Below are 20897 nucleotides of genomic sequence, written 5' to 3'. Positions count from 1 at the left end.
TTTTTAGGAAATTACAAAAATTCACCAGAAAGTTCTCAAAACCTCCTGTTCACAGGGTTTATGCATAAATCATCCTCCCCTATGCAATCTTCTATAGCCTTTCACCTTTGCATCCTTCTTAATTCTACCAAGTACAGCTTCTTCCTTCTTGTCTGAATTATTATTCATGCTCCTTTTTTACAGCTTCTTTTGTAGGTGATCTTCTTCCTTCTTTAATCTGGACCAGGTACAGCCTTTTGGGATAGTGAATACTACACCCGGAGAACTAGAGAAAAACGGAGAGAAAAACATTTGTACCAACACAGTGATACAATATTATTATTATTAATACCAAAGCTACCTAGCAGCTAGTATGTTTCTCTCCAAAATGCCAGACTGTGTGTCAATTTTTACAAGTATCAGTTTTGTATTTTAAAGCAATACATCTCCTATTTCTTCATCTAAGCCTTCCTTCTTGCTCCACTCAGTCATTTCAGTTTTGAGATATGGGATTTAAAGATGTTTATGTTTTTAGTTTTCCAATATGTCTTAGTTTGGTTCTTCCCACTGTAGTTATGGCTGCAGAAGTTGCTGCGATTCAGCAAAGAACAAAATATTGTCTGTGCTGGTTTGTACAGCATTTTGCAACAAAAGACGCTCTTTAAGTGAACACTTGTTATATTCATAGAAGCCTCTGGAATTTGAAATATGAATGTTGCCATTTTCCATTTCGGTAAACACTGTGCCTTCATGGACTTCCTTTTCCATATACTTTTCATCTCCAACAACCTATTAATTTCAATAAAACCAAACAGCGCAAATGCATGAATCAGAATCTGTCCATATTTGAGGTGTTTCATTCGTACCATCAGTGTCATTTCAACCGTTGTGTTAATGAGAAAAACAATGTTCCAAAACCAGCATGGTTTGAAGAAATAGTGAGGACTAGATGAAACGGTGAGGAATAGGTTAAGTATCCGTTCACGTGGGATAGAGACGGTAATTAGAAATGATTGCTGGTGACTCCTCTGAGATCCATTCTTCTAAATGAAATCAGGGGCAGGATTTTTGGAAAACATTTTGTTTAATATCAGGATTCTTCTGAAGCCAAAACTCAACACCCCTCTTTATCCCTGGACACTTGAAAGGATGTAGTTTCAGGCTAGGCTCCTTATTGTGCGTGTTCTTGCTTTCCATGTGCAGGCAGTTCAATGTAAAAGATTAATATTTTTCTTAAAATTTTCTTTTTTTCTGAGTAAAATAATGTAACATGTAGACTTGCACTGCCTTTAGAATAAAAAGCACTTCTTTTTTTCCAGGCTACGTATCTGAGTATCATATGGGATGATGTTCCTCTTGGATGCACTACAGCTAAACTGTTTCCATAGAGACGTTCTGCAGTTCATCTCTCTAAACGTCACACGGACTGACATTTATGTTAAAATGATCGATAAATGGTGCAATTCTAGCTTTACCAAGTCCACGGGACTGAGAAATTATTCTCCAAAGGAAAAAAGTATGTCCTTATTATGGATAATGCAGATTTGATTTGCAAAATGTGAAGCATTACTTTAGAAGGGCTGTGCTGTGTTCGTAAGGGGATTGATTTGGGCTGCCATCTGGAAACTGTACTCCAAGCGGACAGAGAGAAATGTTTGCTTCGTGACTAAACACGCTGACTAACAGTCTGCGCTTTAACTGGTCTGGGTCAAATCCTTACAGGGAAATCTGCAGAAATCTCTTCTCCACATCATGCAAAAGACTTTTTTTCGTACTCGGTTTTGGTTGTTGAACAACGCGGGGGCTTCCCAGAGAAAAAGGTGGTCAGTTTTGTGCTTAGGGGAAAAAAAAAAAAACAACCCACCGTGTGCCGGCTGCCCAGCCCGGCTGCCCTGACGCAGCACGGAGCTTCCCGGCCAGCGGCCGCTGCACGGCCTCGGAGCGTTCCTGCCTTCCCCGGCAGGCCGGGAGGCCTCGGGAGCAGGACAGGAGCGGCGAGGAGGTCACCCGCTCCCCTCCGGCAGCAGTCCCGCCTCCACACCGCGTCTGAGGGGTTCCCGGGCACACGCTGCCAAAACCAGGGAGCCTTTTCTTCCACGGGTAGCGTGGTAACAGCAGCGGGCCGTGAAGTACACCGGTGCCCTTCCGCCAAAGCGCGAACTGTCTCATCGCCTGCCGCGTTAAGACCGGGCAGAGGCGAAGGCGCTTTTATCGCGCCGGGAGTGCCTACATTTGAGATTTCGCTGAGCGTTTCCTCCCCGCCAGACCGGCAGCCGGCGCCCCGGCCCGCCTCGCCCTCCGCCTGCGGGCCTCCACCCCTCTCCCGGCCGGGGAGGAGGCGGGCCGAGGCGAGGGGCGGTGCGGCGCGGCGCCCGGCCGGAGCGGCGGGGGGCGGCCTGTGCCCGAGCCTCGAGCGCGGCGGCGGGGGCTGGGGCGGCGGCGGAGGGGCGCGGGCAGCGGTTGGCGCGGCGAGGCCCGAGGCCGCACGGAGGGCCCAGGCGAGGGATCAGCCGGTGCGGGCCCACCGCCGGCCGCCCTTCCGCCCCGCCGGCCGTGGCAGCGGAGCGCCGTAAAACGCGCGGCGGCTGTCAGCCGGGGGTAGGGCGCTGGGGAAAGGAAGGAGGGTGTCCGGCATCGTGGTGGTGGTGGGTGGTTAAGTTTCCTCCCAGGGTGCGTTGCCGAGCGGTTGGCCTGCCCAGCCGCTGACGCTTCCTCCCGCGGCGGCCTCGGCCGAGAGCCGGGCCTGTACCGTCTGCGGGCCGAGTCCCGCCTGCAGCGCGGGCCTGCCCTGCGGAAGGCCGGGCGGGTTGGCCTCGGCGGAATCCGCCTGTGTCGAGAGCTCAGCCGCGCGGTTTTCCTCCTTGTTGCGTGGTGCCGCTTGCTGAAAATAGTGCCGGACGAACGTCTCTCAGAAGCGTTCGTCTTAGGGAAGCAAAGAAACGGTTCTTGAGCTGCTAGTCGGGGGTCACGGTGTCAGCTGAGGACGTCGCTCCGAGACTCTAAAATAAGGACGAAAGTATCCACCCTTAATGGCAAATAGATGATAGGAGAAACATGCAAATACACTGTCAATTTGACGTGCGGCCTCTAAAAATACCTGTTCAATTAGCTCAAACAGTTTCTTTTGGGTCTTGACAAGAGCTTGAATCTACCTCGAGGTGAAAGCTCCCAAGGGCAGGCTTCTTGATTTCATTGCCTGTCTGCAGAGCCTTTAGCAGTGTGTTGCTGTTGCATTAAGTGGGCGTTACAATTTGTTGTGTCTCTGTGTAAAGGAAGAAAACGGTGGCATATTTCAGAGGAAACAGTGAAAATACAGAGCACAACCTTCCAGTGAGGTAAACTAGTGAAGTTAGTAGGATAAGGGCAATGTGTGCCAACAAAATCCCATTATATTTCCTCTACAGCTTGGGAACCCTGAAGTGCCCTTCAGTAAGGGCTACTTAGTGAAAAAAACCCTTCAATAACAGCAACAATTCCAGTTGTCTCTGCTTGAGTTTCAGATACAACCATTGTGTTCTAATGTCTTAGCAGGTTCAGCAAGTGCTTCTGGATTGGCATTTGGTAGCTATAAATCTGGCAAGAACATAGGATTGTAGAGAAGAGGCTTTTAGTGAACTCTCTGAAGCTTTGTGACGTGCAAAGTATATGCAAGCATTTGCAAAAAAGTATAGTCAACTTAATGCTGTGTGCCAGTTCGTTATTTGCTCTTGACGTTGGATCATATAATTGTAGAATAATTAAGCTTGGAAGGGACCTCTGGAGGTCATCTAGTTCAACTCCCTGCTTAAAGCAGTGCTGTCATTGGAGTTATAGGAGGTTGCTCCAGGCCTGGTGTGGTTGAGCTTTCTCTTGAAGGTTTTAAAATGGAATTGAAAGTTAGGTCTGAAATTAAGCCAAATTTGGAGCTAGGTGCCCCAGACTTTGGAAAGTTACAGAATTTTAAGGAGTCTGAATGAAGCATACTCTTCCTTGGTTAATTGGAAATTGTGTTTCCTTTCCATTTTTGTTGTCATGATTCTGGTTCTCCAAGTATGCAACAGCCTTCAATGTGCACAATATAGAGATTTTTGGAAGATAAAAAGCAAGCAGAAAAGTATATTGCCCCACAGCACACAGATTTTCTGTTAGAAGATAGAAAACTGAAATATTTTTAAAGTAACATTTCTCTGTACATTAACAAAATCAAAAAGGCTGATAAACCAGTTTAGATTTGAAAGGTTCTTAATATTTCCCTGCGTAATGACTTATTTAAAGGCTAAAGTACTGAGCCCTGCATTCATAGAGGTGCAGTGTAATCAGCTTTATTTCTGTGTTTTTAACAACATGAAGTTCTTCCTGTGCAAAACCTAGGTCTTGCGTTGTACTTGCCCACTAAATGAATTAAACTTATTCACTCAGTGAATCAAGGTTGATGGAATGAAGGTAGCTGATGTTACCCTTTATCTATCTTAATCCATTCTTGTGGTGTCACAGTGTTTCTTAGCCTGTGAAGTCACTCTTTGAAGAAATCCCAGCATTATTATTTGCACTGCTCAGTGTCTATAGGTCCCAGGTAAAACATAGTTTACAGAAGAGTCTTAAATATGGTGAAAACTTCTTGGAGAAGCTTATCCTCTAAGTAGGCAAGAAAGATGAAGAGTGAAGGAGAAAAAGACAGTAAGATAAATGGAACTACCTGTGCTGTTGTACCTTTATGATGTGTCTTCTAAGTGTCATCTGTGTTTTTCTTAAGTAGTCAAGTTAAAAATATACTGACATCTTTCCAGGGGAAAAAATACAGAAACTAGATGGTTATATTAGTTGTGGGATTGAACTTTTCACCTGCTAATGCAAATAATTAATTTCAGCCGACACTGATGGCCCTGCTGACGCTGTAGATAAAAGCACAACCTCAGCAGATGCAGTTGTCAGTGTCCTAAGGACTCCAGAGAAGGTAAGACTGGAGGGTAGAATAAGATGAAAGAATGTGCAGCAGCTCAGCTCTTCCTTTTGTGCACAGAGTGTAGTCACAGGACCCCTTACAAGACTTGGCAAAACTTCCACCATCCTATTTCAGCTTTTTTCCTCCAGGCAGTAGCTAGTCCACCTACACTGGAGAATATCAAACTGCATTAGGATGTCATTTGATTCAGTATAAATGGCATTACTTTGACAACAGGATTGCATACGTATCTCTATAAATATGCCCCTTTATACTCACGGCCTACTAAGTATCCTGTTGCTGTTTGAAGTTAAAATTTCCAAACACTTTTCTTATATATAGTCTTTTCAGTGTGGCATTAAGATTATGTATGCAAAGATCACGTTATTATAGTTGTCCTCAGAGCCACCTTTTCCGTCAAAGTCATAATCCATATCAAAAGTATATATGTGGCACTTCTGTTGAGTGTAACCTTAAGATGAATCTCCCACTTAAAAAAAAGGGGGGGGGTATTGTGGGATTAAGAAAATCTTTGCCTTTCTTATAGTTATGTGGAATGAACAAAGAAACTTTAGAGGCAGCTTATACCTTTGTTTCCCACAGAAAAAATGAACCTTTATTCATGTTTTGTATCAGCTAGAGCAATCCCTGTGGTTACCTTATGATCCTGTATTGATCCAACTTGGCATCTCTAGGGTCTCTGCACCTGTTCCTGACTTCTAGGCAGCAGGGCTGCAAATTGCTGTAGCTTCTTCTGCCAATTAAGATTTTGTCTAGCCTATGCTTTTTTAGACACCCTAGTGTGACTCCCCAGCTTTGGTTACAGGAATAAGGAATATTCTGATAGAGCATCTCCCTAAAGCATCAGGGCTTCCCATAGGCCTCATGGATTCATGTCCTCATAACCTTTGTGTGCATCTCTACATTCACGTTGTATGTTTTCAGACATGCTTTTCTCTGAAGCTGATTATGAAACACAATAGTGCTTTTTTTGGTGCATCTGTTCTTAAGTTACTTCACTAGCATTTTACGACAGCTTTTCATGGGATTCTACAGTATACTTCGCAGTTCTTTCCAGCTTTTGAGATTGATAAGTAGGGTCCTTCCAAGTTTCAGATTTCTGAACTAGGTTGGTATTATGTAATACTCCACATGTTTAATTCCACTTTCTGATTTCAGAATCTGTCAGGACCCACAGCAAAACAGCTCCACAAAAAGAGGCACCTTCAGAACAAAGATGAACATTGGGAAAGCTTACAGTGCCTTTAACAACAGCAATGGAACAGATCTAGCTATTGGCTTTACCTCCTCCACAGTAGCTGTCCTTCTATTTGGGACAAACTTTGTGCCTGTTAAGAAATTTGATACTGGCGATGGTAAACTTATTTATATTCTTTTGTTGGTTTTGGGTTTTTTGCTAATAGGAATAATATTTTGCCAGCAAATATGAGAGTTTCTATAGCTAGAGTTATAAATATCATCACAGCCTTAATCCATAGAGCATGTTTTAATTTTCTTTGCTATTGTTAGGGTATAAAGCAATAGTGTATGGGTTCAGGATGTGGCAAATCTTTAGAAGAGTGTTTTTATGTAGTGTTGTGCACTTTAACAGTGATGATGTGCATTTCATGAGCATTTCACAATGGAAAGTGAAATGTCCTTTCTTCTACCCTTGTGGGGATTCTCAAATACATACAGTGTTATTTATACTGTAAAAGTTGTTGGGCTTTGGAGTATTGCCTTTCAATTGTGGACCTAACATAAAAACAATCAAAAATTGAAATTTTAATACTTTTATCTGATGACTCAGTGGGAGGAAACAATAGCTTCTCTTTCTTACTTGGAATTTTATCACTTTACTGTACTAGGTTGATGTTGTATTTGCACATTTATATGAAGCATAGTCAGTTAGTTACCAGATCCCTAGATGAATAAATCTGCCATTATGTTACTGCAATAATAGTATCTGCATTACAGGATGGATATAACCTCTCTCTCTTCTTTGTGCCAAATATGGTCCTAAGAAGACAAGGCTGGTCTTTAAAGTGAAAAGTCTTAGCTCAGCTGGCATAAAGTTAACTGGTCTGCCTACTTGACCCTTAGAGAATCTAAGGGTCATCTTCTAAAGGTAGAAGAAATGCGTCCAAAGGTTTTATTATCCTCAGTGTCCTGGATTAGTGGAAAAGCCTGAGCCCTGAGCTTTGAAGAGTTTTGTCCTGTGCAGTCATCTGTGTTAGCTGCTACTAGGGTGGTGGGAGAAATTTGCGGTAACTGAATATCCTCTTTGTCAGAAGTCTGTCAAAATTTTCATGTGTTTGAGAATCGGGGCTTGTGTAAACTTTGTCCAGCAAAGTGTCTTTTGTAGCTGCATATAAAGAATGCACGGTAAGGAAAAGGTTTGACAGAATTATAACACCACACCCTAAAATACATCTTTTGAATATATTGTAACATGGTTCCTGGAAATTCATGAAGGAGGTGACCACCTTTCAACTTTTTCTGTACTATTTTATCTAAAACGTAGTATGTTAAGAGATTCACACATGCAGTATTCTACAAATTCTCTATTGTGTGCATTTGATTTTTCCATAGGCATGTTCTTCCAGTGGATTCTCTGTGCCTCCATATGGATAGTTTCTTTGGTGGTCAATTTAATCCAGAACTGCCCGCGGTTTTGGCCTCTGGCTATGGTTGGGGGTTTCGTGTGGGCTACGGGTAAGGATACAGAGATTCTATTTCTTGAAACACAAAGTAATCTTAACTCTTTATAAAAAAACAGTGATAAAAACTTTTCCATATATAAGGTAGTAGTTATTTGGTAGTTATTTGGCTTTTTAAAGTCTTGGTATTAATGGAGCTGTGCCCTTATAGCAAATACTGTTTTATTATGCTTATTTTATAAGCATCGAATTTACACCAAAAATAACTTTAAAAATGGTATTGAGGAAAAGTCCATGTTTAATGTATTTATTTTTAAAAACCACTATTTCCTACCACCTTGTAGTTGCCTAAATTTCTTTGCCTTCTGAACAGTCACAGAATCTAAAGCAAAAAGCATACAAGATCACAGTCTAGTTTTTAACTGATTTTAGTTTTGTTTTTTGTATTTCAGGCAATGTTACAGTTGTCCCTATTATTAAAACTATTGGCTTAGCTCTTGGTCTTTTGATATGGGCTTCTTTTAATTTGCTGACAGGTTGGGCAAGTTCAAGGTGAGTATGTTTAACTCTTAAGTCATACGTAATTAATGTTGGCAATTCTTCATTAACTCCAGTGAAAAAACTTATCACCAATAAAGAGGATTTATCATATATATAAGATCTTTTTCCCTCTTAGTGGAAAGTACTCAGGTTAATTATTTTATCTTTTTGTGTTTCCTTCGTCTCAATAGGAAGAAGAATGCCCAGTGATGCTCATTAACATAATTGAATGAATAAATAATGTATTTGTCAGTGTAAATTAAATTAGTTTAAAGATTATTTTTGTAAAGTAGACATAGCTTTTTGCAAGCCAACCAAAGCACTGATCCAATATTGCTGATACAAACTTAGGCAGAATTATTTACATGAGTAAAGATTTCCAAGACTGGGTTATAATTTTTATGTAGTTAGTGCCACTAAGTGAAACTGGTTAAATATTCCAGGTTTGGTTGGTTTGGAATTGACCCAGAAGAGGTATCAAGACCAATCTTAAATTATATTGGAGCTGGACTTTCACTATTAAGGTAAAAATTTATTCTTATAATAAATTTCTGTAATGTAAAATATATATTTAATAACCACAGGGACAATTTAACTAGAGGGCAAATGTATTGAATTATTTTTTGCAAATTGATTTACTGCAGAATTCATGAGCTATCCATACCTAGCTGGTCAATATTCTATTTCAGAATAGAAACATACATGATATCCAGTACAGTGGTGAAATGGTTATTCATAAAAACAGAAATATATTTTTGTGCTGGTAGGAATGTTCAAGGCAAAGCAGCGATGCCCTGGTTGTCTCCCTAGCTAGGTTATTCAAATGGTTCACTTTCCCCAATTTGTGTGAGAGAGGAGAAACTGACTAGAAGAATCTTGGTGAGAAAACTTCTGAGAGATTTCCGATCTGACTTCACTCAGTCAGGGGTAAAAATCCTTCCTCTTAACTGTACAATATGCTACAGGACCCCTTTCCAGATCTTTCGGGGTCCATGAAAAGCCAGAGGCTTTGCATTATTTCTTGTCCTTAATAGCTCCCTGTCTTGTAACTCTTAAGCCACACTTACAGCTCCCAAACAGTGGCTTCCTTTGGGATCTTCAGAAGGACTTCTACTCTTATTTTTTGTTTATTATTTGCTTGAGTGCACATTTTGGTCCAAACACAGAGGAAAGAGGGTCTTTGTTATGTAGCAGTGTTCTTGCTTTCTAGCTGGGTGGCCAGGAAGGTCTTTCTAGGAGCGTAACGGTGGCCCTAAATCCCAGGGGCAGTGGGCTTGCCATAAGCGTGCTAAGCAGCAGATGCATGTGATGCCTTTAGAAAAAGAAGGGTTTTAAGAACGTGGAGATGATGGAGCCATTCTTGATTGCTAGGAGAGAGCTGCTGCCTTAGATTCATGAATTTTGCTTCCACTCTTCCTCTTTCCTAAGAGTGCGCGGCTTTTTACCTATTACTGTTAAATGTAGCACGTGATTTTGTGAGGTACTGGCAAAATAGTAGCATTCATTCAGCTCACCATCTGCTTCCTGCCTCTGTCTGACATATCATGGAGAAGTGATCAACAGGGAGAAAGATCGTGACCAAACATGTTTTCTGGCAAGCTGCACAAACCCTGTGTATGTTGCTCTGTAGAGCTCAGAAGCATGTATTTCATTTTAGCCTCCTGTGTGGAACCTGTATATGTTTGTCTAGTCCTTCTGGAGAAAGCTGACATCCTTTTATGTCTACCCTTATTCCTTCAGTAGGAGATGAATCATTCTTCAGATGGAAACATTCTGTTTACAGTTATGAGAAGGAATTCCTAAATCATTAAAATATCTTTCATAAAAATAAAAACCAGATCCTGCCAGTTCTGATTACACATATTTACCTGATTTCCTGGAGCTGGGGGTACAAGTAGTAATGTTACCCTTTCTTCTTTTTATTCGCTTAGTGCACTGGAGCATCAATGAGCAATATCCCTTCTCCTTCCACATATGCATGAGGCCCTGTAGGAGCAGTATTCCTTCACTTACATATGATAGAAGACTGAAAACTAACTTTTTTACTTAAGCACAGAGCCAATTCTGTGCAGGTTTAAGCTGTTCCATATGGAATTTTCATGCAGATGTTCCATTGTATGTGTGGTTTAGTACAAAAGGGCACTGTTTACTAAATCGACTGTTGTTAACATGTGGTTGTAACTACACATTGTAAAAAGGAGACATTTCAATCCCATTACATAGAAGAGAGATCTATAAAGTGATACAAAGACTAATTTATTTACTTAGTTTCACTTAAGTTGTTTAAGACTGTTAAAAGCAATTGCATTTTTAAAATACGTTGAAGTGACTCTAGGCAATAATGAAAATAAAGTAATATGCCTCTAAATGTAACTTTTGTCTCTGGACACTAAATGTTATGTCCTTATGAGCTGACGTGGTATTTATTGGTGTATTTTTTCTCTTCTGAGTGCTGTCATATTTCTTTTTATAAAAACTGAAGTCCAGAGTTCTTCAGCTTCATTAGAAAGCACGCCTTTACTGAGAGAAAGAGTAAGTACTCTACAGTTGTTATTTTACAGCAGTGAAAGTACATATCCATTTAAAAACAAAAAATTTGCTTAATGCTAACCAGATTTGCTACGATTTATGTTAGACTACATAAAACTACATAAATATGCATTGATTCTATTTAATTTGTGGATCTTGTATATCTAGTCAAATGTGAGCAACAAAAAAAGTTTTCCCAAGTATTCATTTGTATTGTCAGCTGTAAATGACTTAGAAGTCCTTTTTCATTATGACAGAGATGATATAAAAACCAGAGTGTATTACTTCACTATCTGAGAAGAGGAAGCAATTTTAATGAAAACTTAACTATAAAACCAGGAGGGTGCTTAGATGAAAGGCAGCGGTGTATAATTCTGTCAAGAGTTGCTGATTCTCAGCATCAGCTGTGGCATAGGTTGGGAGGCCAAGGAAAGGAGACAGACTGCCTGTCACTCCTTCTGGGAGCCCAAAGTGCAACAAAAGCTGGAGAACAGTAGGCTCCTACTACCACTGTACCTTACTCTTGTGGGTCAGTGCTCAGTTGCTACCTGAACAGAGAGCCCCTCAGAGTTTTCTAGCTGTGCTCAATGCTTGCTGGAGTTTCCAATCTACCAGACCAAATCACAGAAGACAATCTGATAGCAGGGTTAGAATAAAGGGACGTTGCAATTTTTTCATGCTGCAGACAGGGGTGTTAATTTCCCTGTTGCAAATAGTCCTGATATTCTGATAGTAACACCAGTGCTATCAACAAAAGGCAAAACCACATCATAAAATCTATAGATTAAATCATTCATCAAATTTAAGGAAGGACGGGTTCTGAAAGTCAGTCTACCTGCACGCAGATTAAAAAAGTGCAGGTATATTATGTAGTAAACCCAAAGTCCATATCCAAACTCATACTTGTAAACTTTGAGGTAGGTAGATCCAATAATTAGTTTGTTATATTTAAAAAAAAAAAAATTCTATAGAGTATTTTTGTAAATTCCTTTTGTTTCTCCTATTTTCATTTTCTTGGAGCAAAACTGTTCTGTTTAATACAGTGTTTGAGATTTAAAAAAAAAAAATCAATTCTCCTATTTTCATTTTCTTGGAGCAAAACTGTTCTGTTTAATACAGTGTTTGAGATTTAAAAAAAAAAAAATCAAACTAAACTAAACTTGCCTGAAAACTCTTGGTTTTTTGCAGTCTATTAATGTTTCTGAAGATAACTCTGATGACTCATGGGTGAAGAGACTTTCTCCAGCAAAAAAGAGACTCATGTAAGTTATTAACAGTTCTTTCACTGGTGCAGGCCAAGTAGCCAGAGAAAGTAGTTGAACACAGCGTAAGAGCAGAATTTGTCCCCTGTGGTTTTTCTAGTGCAGTCATGCACTAATAAATATAAGTTTTTAAAGCACTAGTATAATGTGCCTATCTATATCTGAATAGCTACACAACTAATTAGATTATTTCCTTTGTGCTGTTGAGTGTGCTTTACCTTACCAATTAAGTATTAGTTTCTACTACAAAAGAACAACATTTGGCAAAGTAAATAGTAACTAAGTAATTACAGAGCTGTTTTTTATCACGTGGTTGATCAGCACTCCAGCGTAGAAGGAGCCTATGTTAATAACATGCTTCCAGGTGTGGTTTCCAAGTGAATACATCTACAGAAGGCATGGCAGTATGGTAGAAGAGACAGCAAAAATGCTCCAGGGTGGAAGCAGCAGCTAGCAAGGGGCCAGTGTGAGGAGTGGAGACAGCCAAGAACACAACTATCTGGAGCCGGAGAAGGGGACTAAAGAGGCAATGAGCCTGGGAACAGTTAGAAAGAATATATAGATTGCAACAGTGAAGCTGAGGGTGGGACCATTTTAATTATATTTTTGTTTGTTTTCTCCTAGCTTTGCTTTTAGGAAATCCTAGTTTGTTGATTTACCTTGTCATTAATCTAGACTGGAGGCTCTTGGGGCAAGAATTGTCTGTTACTTGGCCACAAAGTATAGGAAAACTAAGTTACTGTATTGAACAATTTCTACACTAGAAAATAAAAATATGCTAAAATGTATTATTTTTATAGTGTTGCTAGCAATTGTCATACGATACACAGTCTTTAACTGCAATACTGGACTTGTCTTAAGTGTATTGTCTACTTCCCTAATTAATGCTAGGCTATTTTCTCTGATTTTTGCTCTTTTTAAAGAGGATGTAGCCTGGCTGTAGTAGCTGGAATACTCTATGGTTCCAGTTTTATACCAGTACTTTACATCAAGGACCATGGAAGAAGAAATGAAACTATGTACACAGGAGCAAGTCAATTTGGTAAAGGCTAATAGATCACTTCTACTTTGTTTCATCAGTATATTGTGTTCTGCTTTTGTAAAGACATAGAGTGAAATTCTTGATATGCCTGAAAATATACCATGACAACTTATCAGTTCTGCACTATGTTATATGTTGTTCTAATCACAGTACTAGCACTTGCTTTTTCTCAGAGATGAATTACACCATTAAAAGAACAGTGAGAAACAGCCCAGAGGATACCATACTTAACTCATAGCTATGTTTTAGAAGGCATTAAATACTAGCACTCTCAAAATACAAAGTTCATACGCCTGGAACAGGAGGTAGACAAGGGCACAAGCTGTACCGATTGCCAGATTAGTACACCAGTAAAGGAAGAGGAGGAGGTTGATCATAACCAATGAGCAGAAGAGTTATGTAACAACATAAATAGTTAAAACCTTGTATTTTTTGAAATGGAAACCTTTTAACATAAGCCTAATCGCCAATTTCAAACAACATTTCCCCAGAAACATTTTCCTTAAGATTTAGTGTATAGTCTATCAAGTAATACTAGCAGCAGCTTTAAGAGCAACATATTGCTGAGATTGCATAATGTTGCCATTAAGAAATTGTTTGTTATGTCACATACAATTTCTCTTGAATACTGCAACTTATATTTTCCCCAGCTAGACAAAACAGATGTTATCATTACTACAGCTGCCTTTCCTGTTGAAAATTTACAACTCCAAGGAGATAGAGATCGCCTTGCTACGTGCTTCTGCTTTATCATGTTGGAAATACTTTTAGCCCATATGAAGTCCATAAAGGGTTTATTATTGTTAATGATTATAGTGATCAAAATTGTGATGCATTCTTTAAGATAAAAAAGGACAAAACTGTGCCTTGTTTAGCTTATACAGTACGTGCAGTTGCCTTGCCCTTAAAGGTGCAAAAAAGAAACAAGGCTATTTACAGGAATACAAATGGAGATGGTAAGGAGAGGATTTAATTGTGTAAAATACCCACCCCAGTTTTGTAGCCTGACCTGAAGATTTTCTTAAGGTTTTAATAAATTAATTCAGTAGTTTGACTAATAGAGTTCCGAAAATAACAACTAACAGAAATGCATAAAAGCATAATAAATGCTAGGGTCAACACAGCAGTTAATTTATGTTTAATATGTATGTGATTGACAAAAATCCATCCACAGTCACACTGGCAGCTGTGTTCATCACAATCACAATTGAATTTGAGTTGTTAGCAGTAGCACCTTATGTGTTTTTGTCTGTGTGAATGCTATCAGTGAAATAAATTTAGTTAAAATTAATAACTGATGTTTAATATAATTTTTAAATTTCTCTTTCAGATTTAGATTATGTTTTTGCACACTTCAGTGGAATATTTCTTACAAGTACCATCTACTTCTTAATCTACTGTGCAGTCAGGAAAAATAAACCTAATGTTTATCCCCAAGCCATATTGCCAGGTATGACTGTTTTAAATTAGCAATTAATTTCAGTTACTTCTTCTGACCATTTTGCAGTGATTAGTTCAAACTATGTGTTGGAATTGTAATTTGCTTTTCAAGTATCTTCATTTGACTTTTTGTCTCTATTGAAAGATCACTCCTATGAGGTTAATTAATTAAGGTTAGGAAACAATGATAAATTTTGTTCTTATCTGAAACTAGAACAAAATGACATTGCATGCGGTTGATTTTCCAAAACTGACTCTGCCAGAGTGGAGAGCACATTGCCCAGAATATTATGAACTTTAATTTGCTACTTCAGTTGGAGTAGCTGATTTTTTTCCCTTGAGCTTTGGGTTAGATTATCAGAGCCAGCTTGTTAAAGTAGTTGACATACTAAAATACATACATACAGTTTCTGTATTGAGCTATAAATATAAATGTTCCACAAATTGCTGTCTATACCTTGCTGTGCATGTTTTTGATTGGAATTTATTTTTCTAGGATTTGTTTCTGGTGTGCTTTGGGCAATAGCCAATTGCTGCTGGTTCATAGCCAATCACTATCTCAGTGCAGTGGTCAGCTTTCCAATAATTACTGCAGTAAGTATATAAAAAATAAAATTTGTGACTGTAACTAAAAGTGAAGGGTTTTTTTTCCCTCCCATTTGTAGAATTAAGTTGAAATTATGATGTGTCTAGAGCATTTTAATCAAGAGCATACATTGCCTCTTCTGCTTGTCTTTGCTAGCCTTTGGTTTTTTAGGAACATGCGTGACTGTGACAAGCACCATCTTGGTCAATGCCAAGCATAAAAAAACAGAAGAATTGAAAGTGTGAGTCTTTAGGTTATATAAAAGCCAAAGCTCTGTAATCAGAACTATATCAATATTAAATAGTAAACTGAAGTGATTAAAAGAAGAAACATTTTGTGCTTCCATCTCAGCAAGTACATTTTGTTCTGGATGTTTTCATTTGTGATTTTTATCCTCTAGCAGTCATTTTGCTTAATTAAAGTCAGGTATTTTTTTCTTTTTACAGCTCTTGAACAAACAGAACAGATTATGTATTGCTGAAAATAATGTTCTTATGCAAATGAGGGAAAAATAGGTTCACCCGTTTTGTCTGGTTTATTCCTTTTATGATACTGTACCTTTAAAGCACTGTTAATTTCCAGAAGCTGCATAAATTCCATCACTAGGTAAAAATAAACTTTACCTTTACTCCTTTGCCAATCTACTAGATGGTGAGGCAAAAATGGATAACTTCTAGCAAATGAGAGTTCATAAATATCAAAAATAAAGTTTTGCTGAACAGCTGTATTTTGGAAGCAAACTAATGAAACAACCTTAGTAGGGATTAAGCTTTGCCTCAAGATGCAGTAAATCAGAATAAACTCCACAGTATGTAATGAAAAAAAAGACTTGGGATCATTCTAATTAGAAATTGAAGGATTAATGGAAAGCAGCTTTAGTAACTTAGTTATCAGTATGCCTAAAGGGCAAGGATATAAAATCACGAAATGAAAAATTTAAGGACAGCACTGATGAGAAACTGGCTATCTGGACCACAGGTTCAGAACTCCTGCTTTGCTTCATCCTAGAGAGAATTTCAGACAGCTATTCATCACATCCCTTTAACAATTTGTTTCATTTTTAAAATGCATTCCTCTCACAGCATACATTATCTAGGAAGTGAAATAACACTTTAGCTATTATTCAAATAATAGTTGGCAATTTCACTAGGAAACAGCACCCACAAATACATTCAGCATGAGACACTGTTTCCTGCTGGCCTTAGTCTGTGTCCTGTCAGCAGTGCTGAAGATGGAGAGAGGAAGATCCAAACATCTGTCAAGTGTTTCTGAGAGCAGCTCTAATGGGAAGCATTAACAGAGCCAGTTTTCGCTTCATATTCAGATAATATTTTCTCATCAGTCATGAAAATTCAGATCGTTGCTCCCACAGGGGAAAAACTGTATTACCAGAAGTGCCTGGAAATTATCGTTGTGTATCACTGCTGTTAGCCAGGAAGTCTGTACAACAGCATCACAGATAATCAGTAGTTTTCCTGACCTGTCTATCTGGCTGGCTTTGTGCTTTGTCCCGGTGCCTGCTATACAGGAAATACATTTATGTTCCAGTCTTTCGATACCATACTGAGTGATAAAATCAAACTTTGTCCAACTAGTTAGTCATGCTAATAAAGGAAATGTTAGGAATATCCATGGTAGCTGCCAATAAACCTGAATAGTCCTCTGAAATGTGGTAACATTGTGGACTGTAGTTTGGACTAAAGTGAGGCATATTATTTGGAGCCTACTAAAAGAATGTATAACAGCCAGTGCAGATTCCACAGTGTAATTTAGAAAGAAATTGCGCCTTCTCTGAAAAAGTCTCTTGCCTCTTTAGCCCTTCTTGAAGATTTTATTGTGTCTTACTTTGTAAAGTTTTCAGTGATGTTTATGCTTTTGCCATGAGTGCTGTAATTATACAGAATGGAAAGGCCTAAATTTGTTATCCAGACAAAATTCAACCACCCTGAGAACAATGATGAGAAAGCGGTACACTTCAAAGAAATGCTGTAATGTACAACTGAATCTTATTCTTTAGGGTCCTGGCCTTGTTGCTGCAATGTGGGGAGTCCTTGTATTTAAAGAAATCAAGGTAATCTTACTAGGTCTCTTAACCTAGGATCTCTTGCTTGTCTCTAGCTCTAGGAACAGTATGAGTTGGTATACAGCTGTATCTCTTAGATTTCTCCTCACGAGTATTGCGTTATGAAGCTGGAAGTCATACCATGCAATACCACGTTTTCCAAGAAAGATGAAGAACTGTGAACAATTTTTACAGGAATGAAGATTTGAATTCCATAACTGTATGAGCAGCAGTGGGAGTAAATGAAGACTGTAGCAGGGCCAGGAGGCAGGATGCCAAGCACAGCCTGAAAACAGTCTTTATTTGAGCCAGTTTTTCAGTGGGGGTAGGGGAATGAGCAGTTTTCCTAATAATTACGTAGCCAAGTAGATGAGGCTTCTAGGGTCAGGTTCACCAAAGGACCAAAAAATGAGATGGAGGTTAGTTGGCCATGCTAATTACAGTATAATGTAGAGATCCTAAACTGATATGGCAGTGATTGCCTAGAACAGGCTAATTTACTCTATGGGATGTTAACATACATGGCAGAAATTATTTTTCTAGTGGAATTTGAAGCATTGAATGCTAGCAGTGTAATCCTCAGGTTCCCTTAGCTAATCTGTCCAGGATCTGTAAGTACCTAATTAGCCATTAGAGATCATCTTTCCCAATATTTTTGGTGACTGTGTAAAACATGTTAGCATCCTTGAATTGGGAACTGGAAGTTCTCTCTCTCCCCCGCTGCAGATTAATGTTGCACCACATTAGAAGACCCTCATGTTCATTATCCAAATCTTTGTGACTCACCAAATCTTGCATTCTTTTCATACATTTCTTTTAGAATAGTCTCTGCATAAGTGCTTACTGCTTAAAAATAACCTGAAAATAGACAAAGGCCTTTAAAAATACTTCTAAAAATTGCTGAATTAATTTGTGAATATTTTACTGAGTGTATGACATCATAGATTACTTCTATTAAACTGTTACGAACAGCAAATGTTACAAACATTATATGAAATAAAATAGTATAAAATTTACCATTTCATGTAGCGGATTTATTAATTTTGTCATAAAATGAAACCCTAGTTCTTTATTTTACTTTTTTTTGTGAAGTGGTATCTATTATGACAACATGATATTTTTCTTTTTCTCTCCCTTTGCCTATCCAGGGACTGAAAAACTACGTGTTACTCTCAGTAGCATTTTGCATCATTTTGGCTGGATCACTCTCCACGGCTTTTTCTAAAGTTTGAAAGGATCTTCTGAACCAGTAGATGGTGCTACTGTTTAATATAATCAGAGAGACAATATTGGTATATCGCAATACATAATAATTTTCAAAATGTATGTCCAACTTGCTTCAGGCAAGTGGAAAAAAAAAATAAATCAAAAAAACCCAAAAAACAACGCTTTGCTAAATGTTCCCATTTGGCATGAAAGAAAATCTGGAAATGTTTTGTTTCTGCATTTCTTGGAATAGTAAGAATATCAAAGGATTTTATTAAATAAAGCTAAATGATTTTATAGTTAGTAATTTTTTTTTTCTGGTTCAGGTACTAAACTTCATGTCATCATAAGTTACAGTTCACTGTTGTGGTGGTCGATAAAGGGATTTTAATTCTACGACTTCATGTATTTGCAAGCTGATTTGTTTTATTATAACATTCTGTCGTACTTGAATATAAAATACATCTTGGAATATTCTTTATGGAACTGATACACATGAAGATGTGAAGCATTTTTTTATTTAGAAGCATTATTCTTTAAAGTCATCAGTTTACATAAAAACATTATCTTCCAATTACTTCAGAATCTTGAAGGAAATATAGAAAAAAAAGGTGCTGTAAAATAAATTACTTGTGTTTGCTGCTAAACTGTGCAAGAACGTTTATGTAGAAATCAGGACCAGGATACAAATAGTTGGGGAACTTTGGGGTTTTTTATTTAGGTTGTAAGTAAACATTACATTTCTGCGTTGTAATAGGAGCTAAGTATGTGGTTCAAAGTTTGTTTCCAAATAACTTTGGGCATTTTCTGAATACTTACTGTTCTTTTCTATGTAGCATATTCAAATCTTAAAAATTATGCATGGTAGTATTTGTTACATTGAAGCATCATGCTAAAACTACCCAATCATTGTTCTACCCAAAGCAAGGTCCTCTATATGTAAATCACTTCTGACAGTTGTTGCCTAATTTGTTTCTTTAAAAAAATAAATAAAAGTAGGTTTCACAACATTTTTAGGCAAACTAACCAGCTTCTAACTACCTGTCCTGCTAAAAAGCCCTAATATCCAGAGGAAATTCCCTGTGAGGAATGTTACGTCCACTGTTCCATGACCACCACTGACATGGAGAATTGTTCTTCTTACTCATCACAGCTAGCCTTTATATATGCAAAGCATGTTGTCTGAACCTCACTAGTATTTTCTTCAGTATATTGGGCAACCCCAGCTCCTGCAGTCTTCCTTTTTCTGTAATGTGCTCATAATTTTGCTTGGTCTTTCCTGAACTCTCACTAAGTAGACTAGATCTGTCTAGAAAAACTAGGCATGACAGTCAGACTACAGTCTTAAAAAAACCAAGAAAAGCAGCAGTAAGATTTTTTTTTTCGTCCAATTTGCAAGCTCTGTTTGTGATTACACTTCATAGTATGACACTTTTTGCCATCACGGCTTGATATTGAGAACGTGTTCAGATTGCAGTCATAATTTCTCCTTTCTCCCTTCCACCCTTCTTTGTCTACTATTTATCAGATTTGATCTTAGAACTGTTACTTAGCCTGCTTTTTCCCATCCCATATTGTTTATTCCTACCCAAGTGTCAGAACTTGGTGTCTGACAGGTTTTTTCCCCCTTAAGGCATTTCTCTATTTTTGCTCTGTATGTTAACCATGTCCTCCAACAAGTTGGCAGCATTTTCAAGCCAGATGTCATCTGCAAATTTAATAAACATACTCTCTACTTATTGTAAATAATTATGAAAATGCTGCATGATACTGGCCTTTACTTACTTTTTGGAATCTAATGTAATTCTTTCACTCTGACAGGGAACAATTGATTACTCTTTTTGAGTACAATTTCTCTCTGTCTTACAGTGGTTTTATTTAGACTGCATTCTTCCAGCTTTTATGTTATATCTGATGCAGCTGTTCAAGTCAAGACACATGATATGTACCACCCTAATACCTGATAATTGGAAAGAAAACTGAGTAGTCAGTCTGACAGGTCAGACACAATTTCTTCTTGACAGATCATTGACTGTTACTTACCTAGCCATTATTCTGTTGACTCAGATAAGGAAGAGTAATTTGTTCACATTTTTGAAATAACTTGAATTAAACTGGACATTTATAATTTCCCTGGATCTGTTTCCCTTCTTAAAGATCACAAGAACTTCTATATTCCTGGAATATACCCCATGCCAGAAAATTGCTGATAAACAAAGAATTAGCAAAACCAAAACCAGAATATGGGTCCTCTTCTTCACAGATATGCTTTAATATGTCAGTTCTTTCCCAGTCAGTCATATTCCTATGTCACTGTTTGCAGTTGTGTTAACACTGACTGTCCTGTGTTTAAGACTGAAGGAACAAGGTTGCGGTGTACTTTAGTTTATAACGCCACTGCTGAATAGTGGCAGATTCTCTCTTATTCCCACACAGTTACTGACAAAATTACTAGTCTTGTAGCTCACTATTTTGCTAAAATAATTACAATGCAATACAATATTTGTAAGGATGGTGTGATTATAGCACCAGTCCACTTTGATGTACCAGTTGAATTGCTCAGGAAGGATCATCTGTTAGTTTACTACTACCTGTAGGCCACCTTCCACATTTGCTTAAAGTCTGCAAGTACAGCCTACACTGTTCAGTGAGCTATACTCTTCACTAGTT

The 20897-nt window shown here is 38.4% G+C and overlaps 1 protein-coding gene across 5 annotated transcripts; it reads left to right on the top strand.

Annotated features, from left to right (window-relative positions):
- The first annotated feature begins 2188 nt into the window (after positions 1 to 2188).
- TMEM144 (transmembrane protein 144) lies at positions 2189 to 20357 on the top strand. Of its 5 annotated transcripts, XM_030015515.2 has the most exons (13): positions 2469 to 2577; positions 4827 to 4912; positions 6080 to 6276; positions 7493 to 7615; positions 8013 to 8112; positions 8544 to 8624; positions 10551 to 10632; positions 11818 to 11891; positions 12815 to 12933; positions 14264 to 14383; positions 14870 to 14967; positions 16977 to 17030; positions 18170 to 20357. In XM_030015515.2, exons 3-13 carry the CDS (start codon positions 6138 to 6140, stop codon positions 18251 to 18253), a joined length of 1074 nt encoding a protein of 357 aa, XP_029871375.1. In that variant the 5' UTR covers positions 2469 to 2577; positions 4827 to 4912; positions 6080 to 6137; the 3' UTR covers positions 18254 to 20357. The 5 variants fall into 5 exon arrangements, with proteins under 5 accessions (XP_029871425.1, XP_029871417.1, XP_029871375.1 ...); XM_030015565.2 differs by lacking the exons at positions 2469 to 2577; positions 4827 to 4912 and adding an exon at positions 2189 to 2311; XM_030015557.2 differs by lacking the exon at positions 4827 to 4912 and having other exon boundaries at positions 2357 to 2577.
- The last annotated feature ends 540 nt before the right edge of the window (positions 20358 to 20897 follow it).

Source organism: Aquila chrysaetos, chromosome 1, assembly GCF_900496995.4.
Source record: "Aquila chrysaetos chrysaetos chromosome 1, bAquChr1.4, whole genome shotgun sequence".
Classification (NCBI taxonomy): Eukaryota; Metazoa; Chordata; class Aves; order Accipitriformes; family Accipitridae; genus Aquila; species Aquila chrysaetos.
Note: the sequence above shows the minus strand (reverse complement) of the source record. Positions and strands in the feature narration are given on the sequence as shown.

Excerpts from the sequence above, each read along its gene's own strand:
- TMEM144 (XM_030015565.2), top strand. The coding sequence starts at position 6,138 with ATGAACATTGGGAAAGCTTACAGTGCCTTTAACAACAGCAATGGAACA. Across the intron at positions 7,616-8,012 it reads GGGTTTCGTGTGGGCTACGG|GCAATGTTACAGTTGTCCCT; the intron begins GTAAGGATACAG and ends TTTGTATTTCAG. Across the intron at positions 14,968-16,976 it reads GCTTTCCAATAATTACTGCA|GGTCCTGGCCTTGTTGCTGC; the intron begins GTAAGTATATAA and ends CTTATTCTTTAG.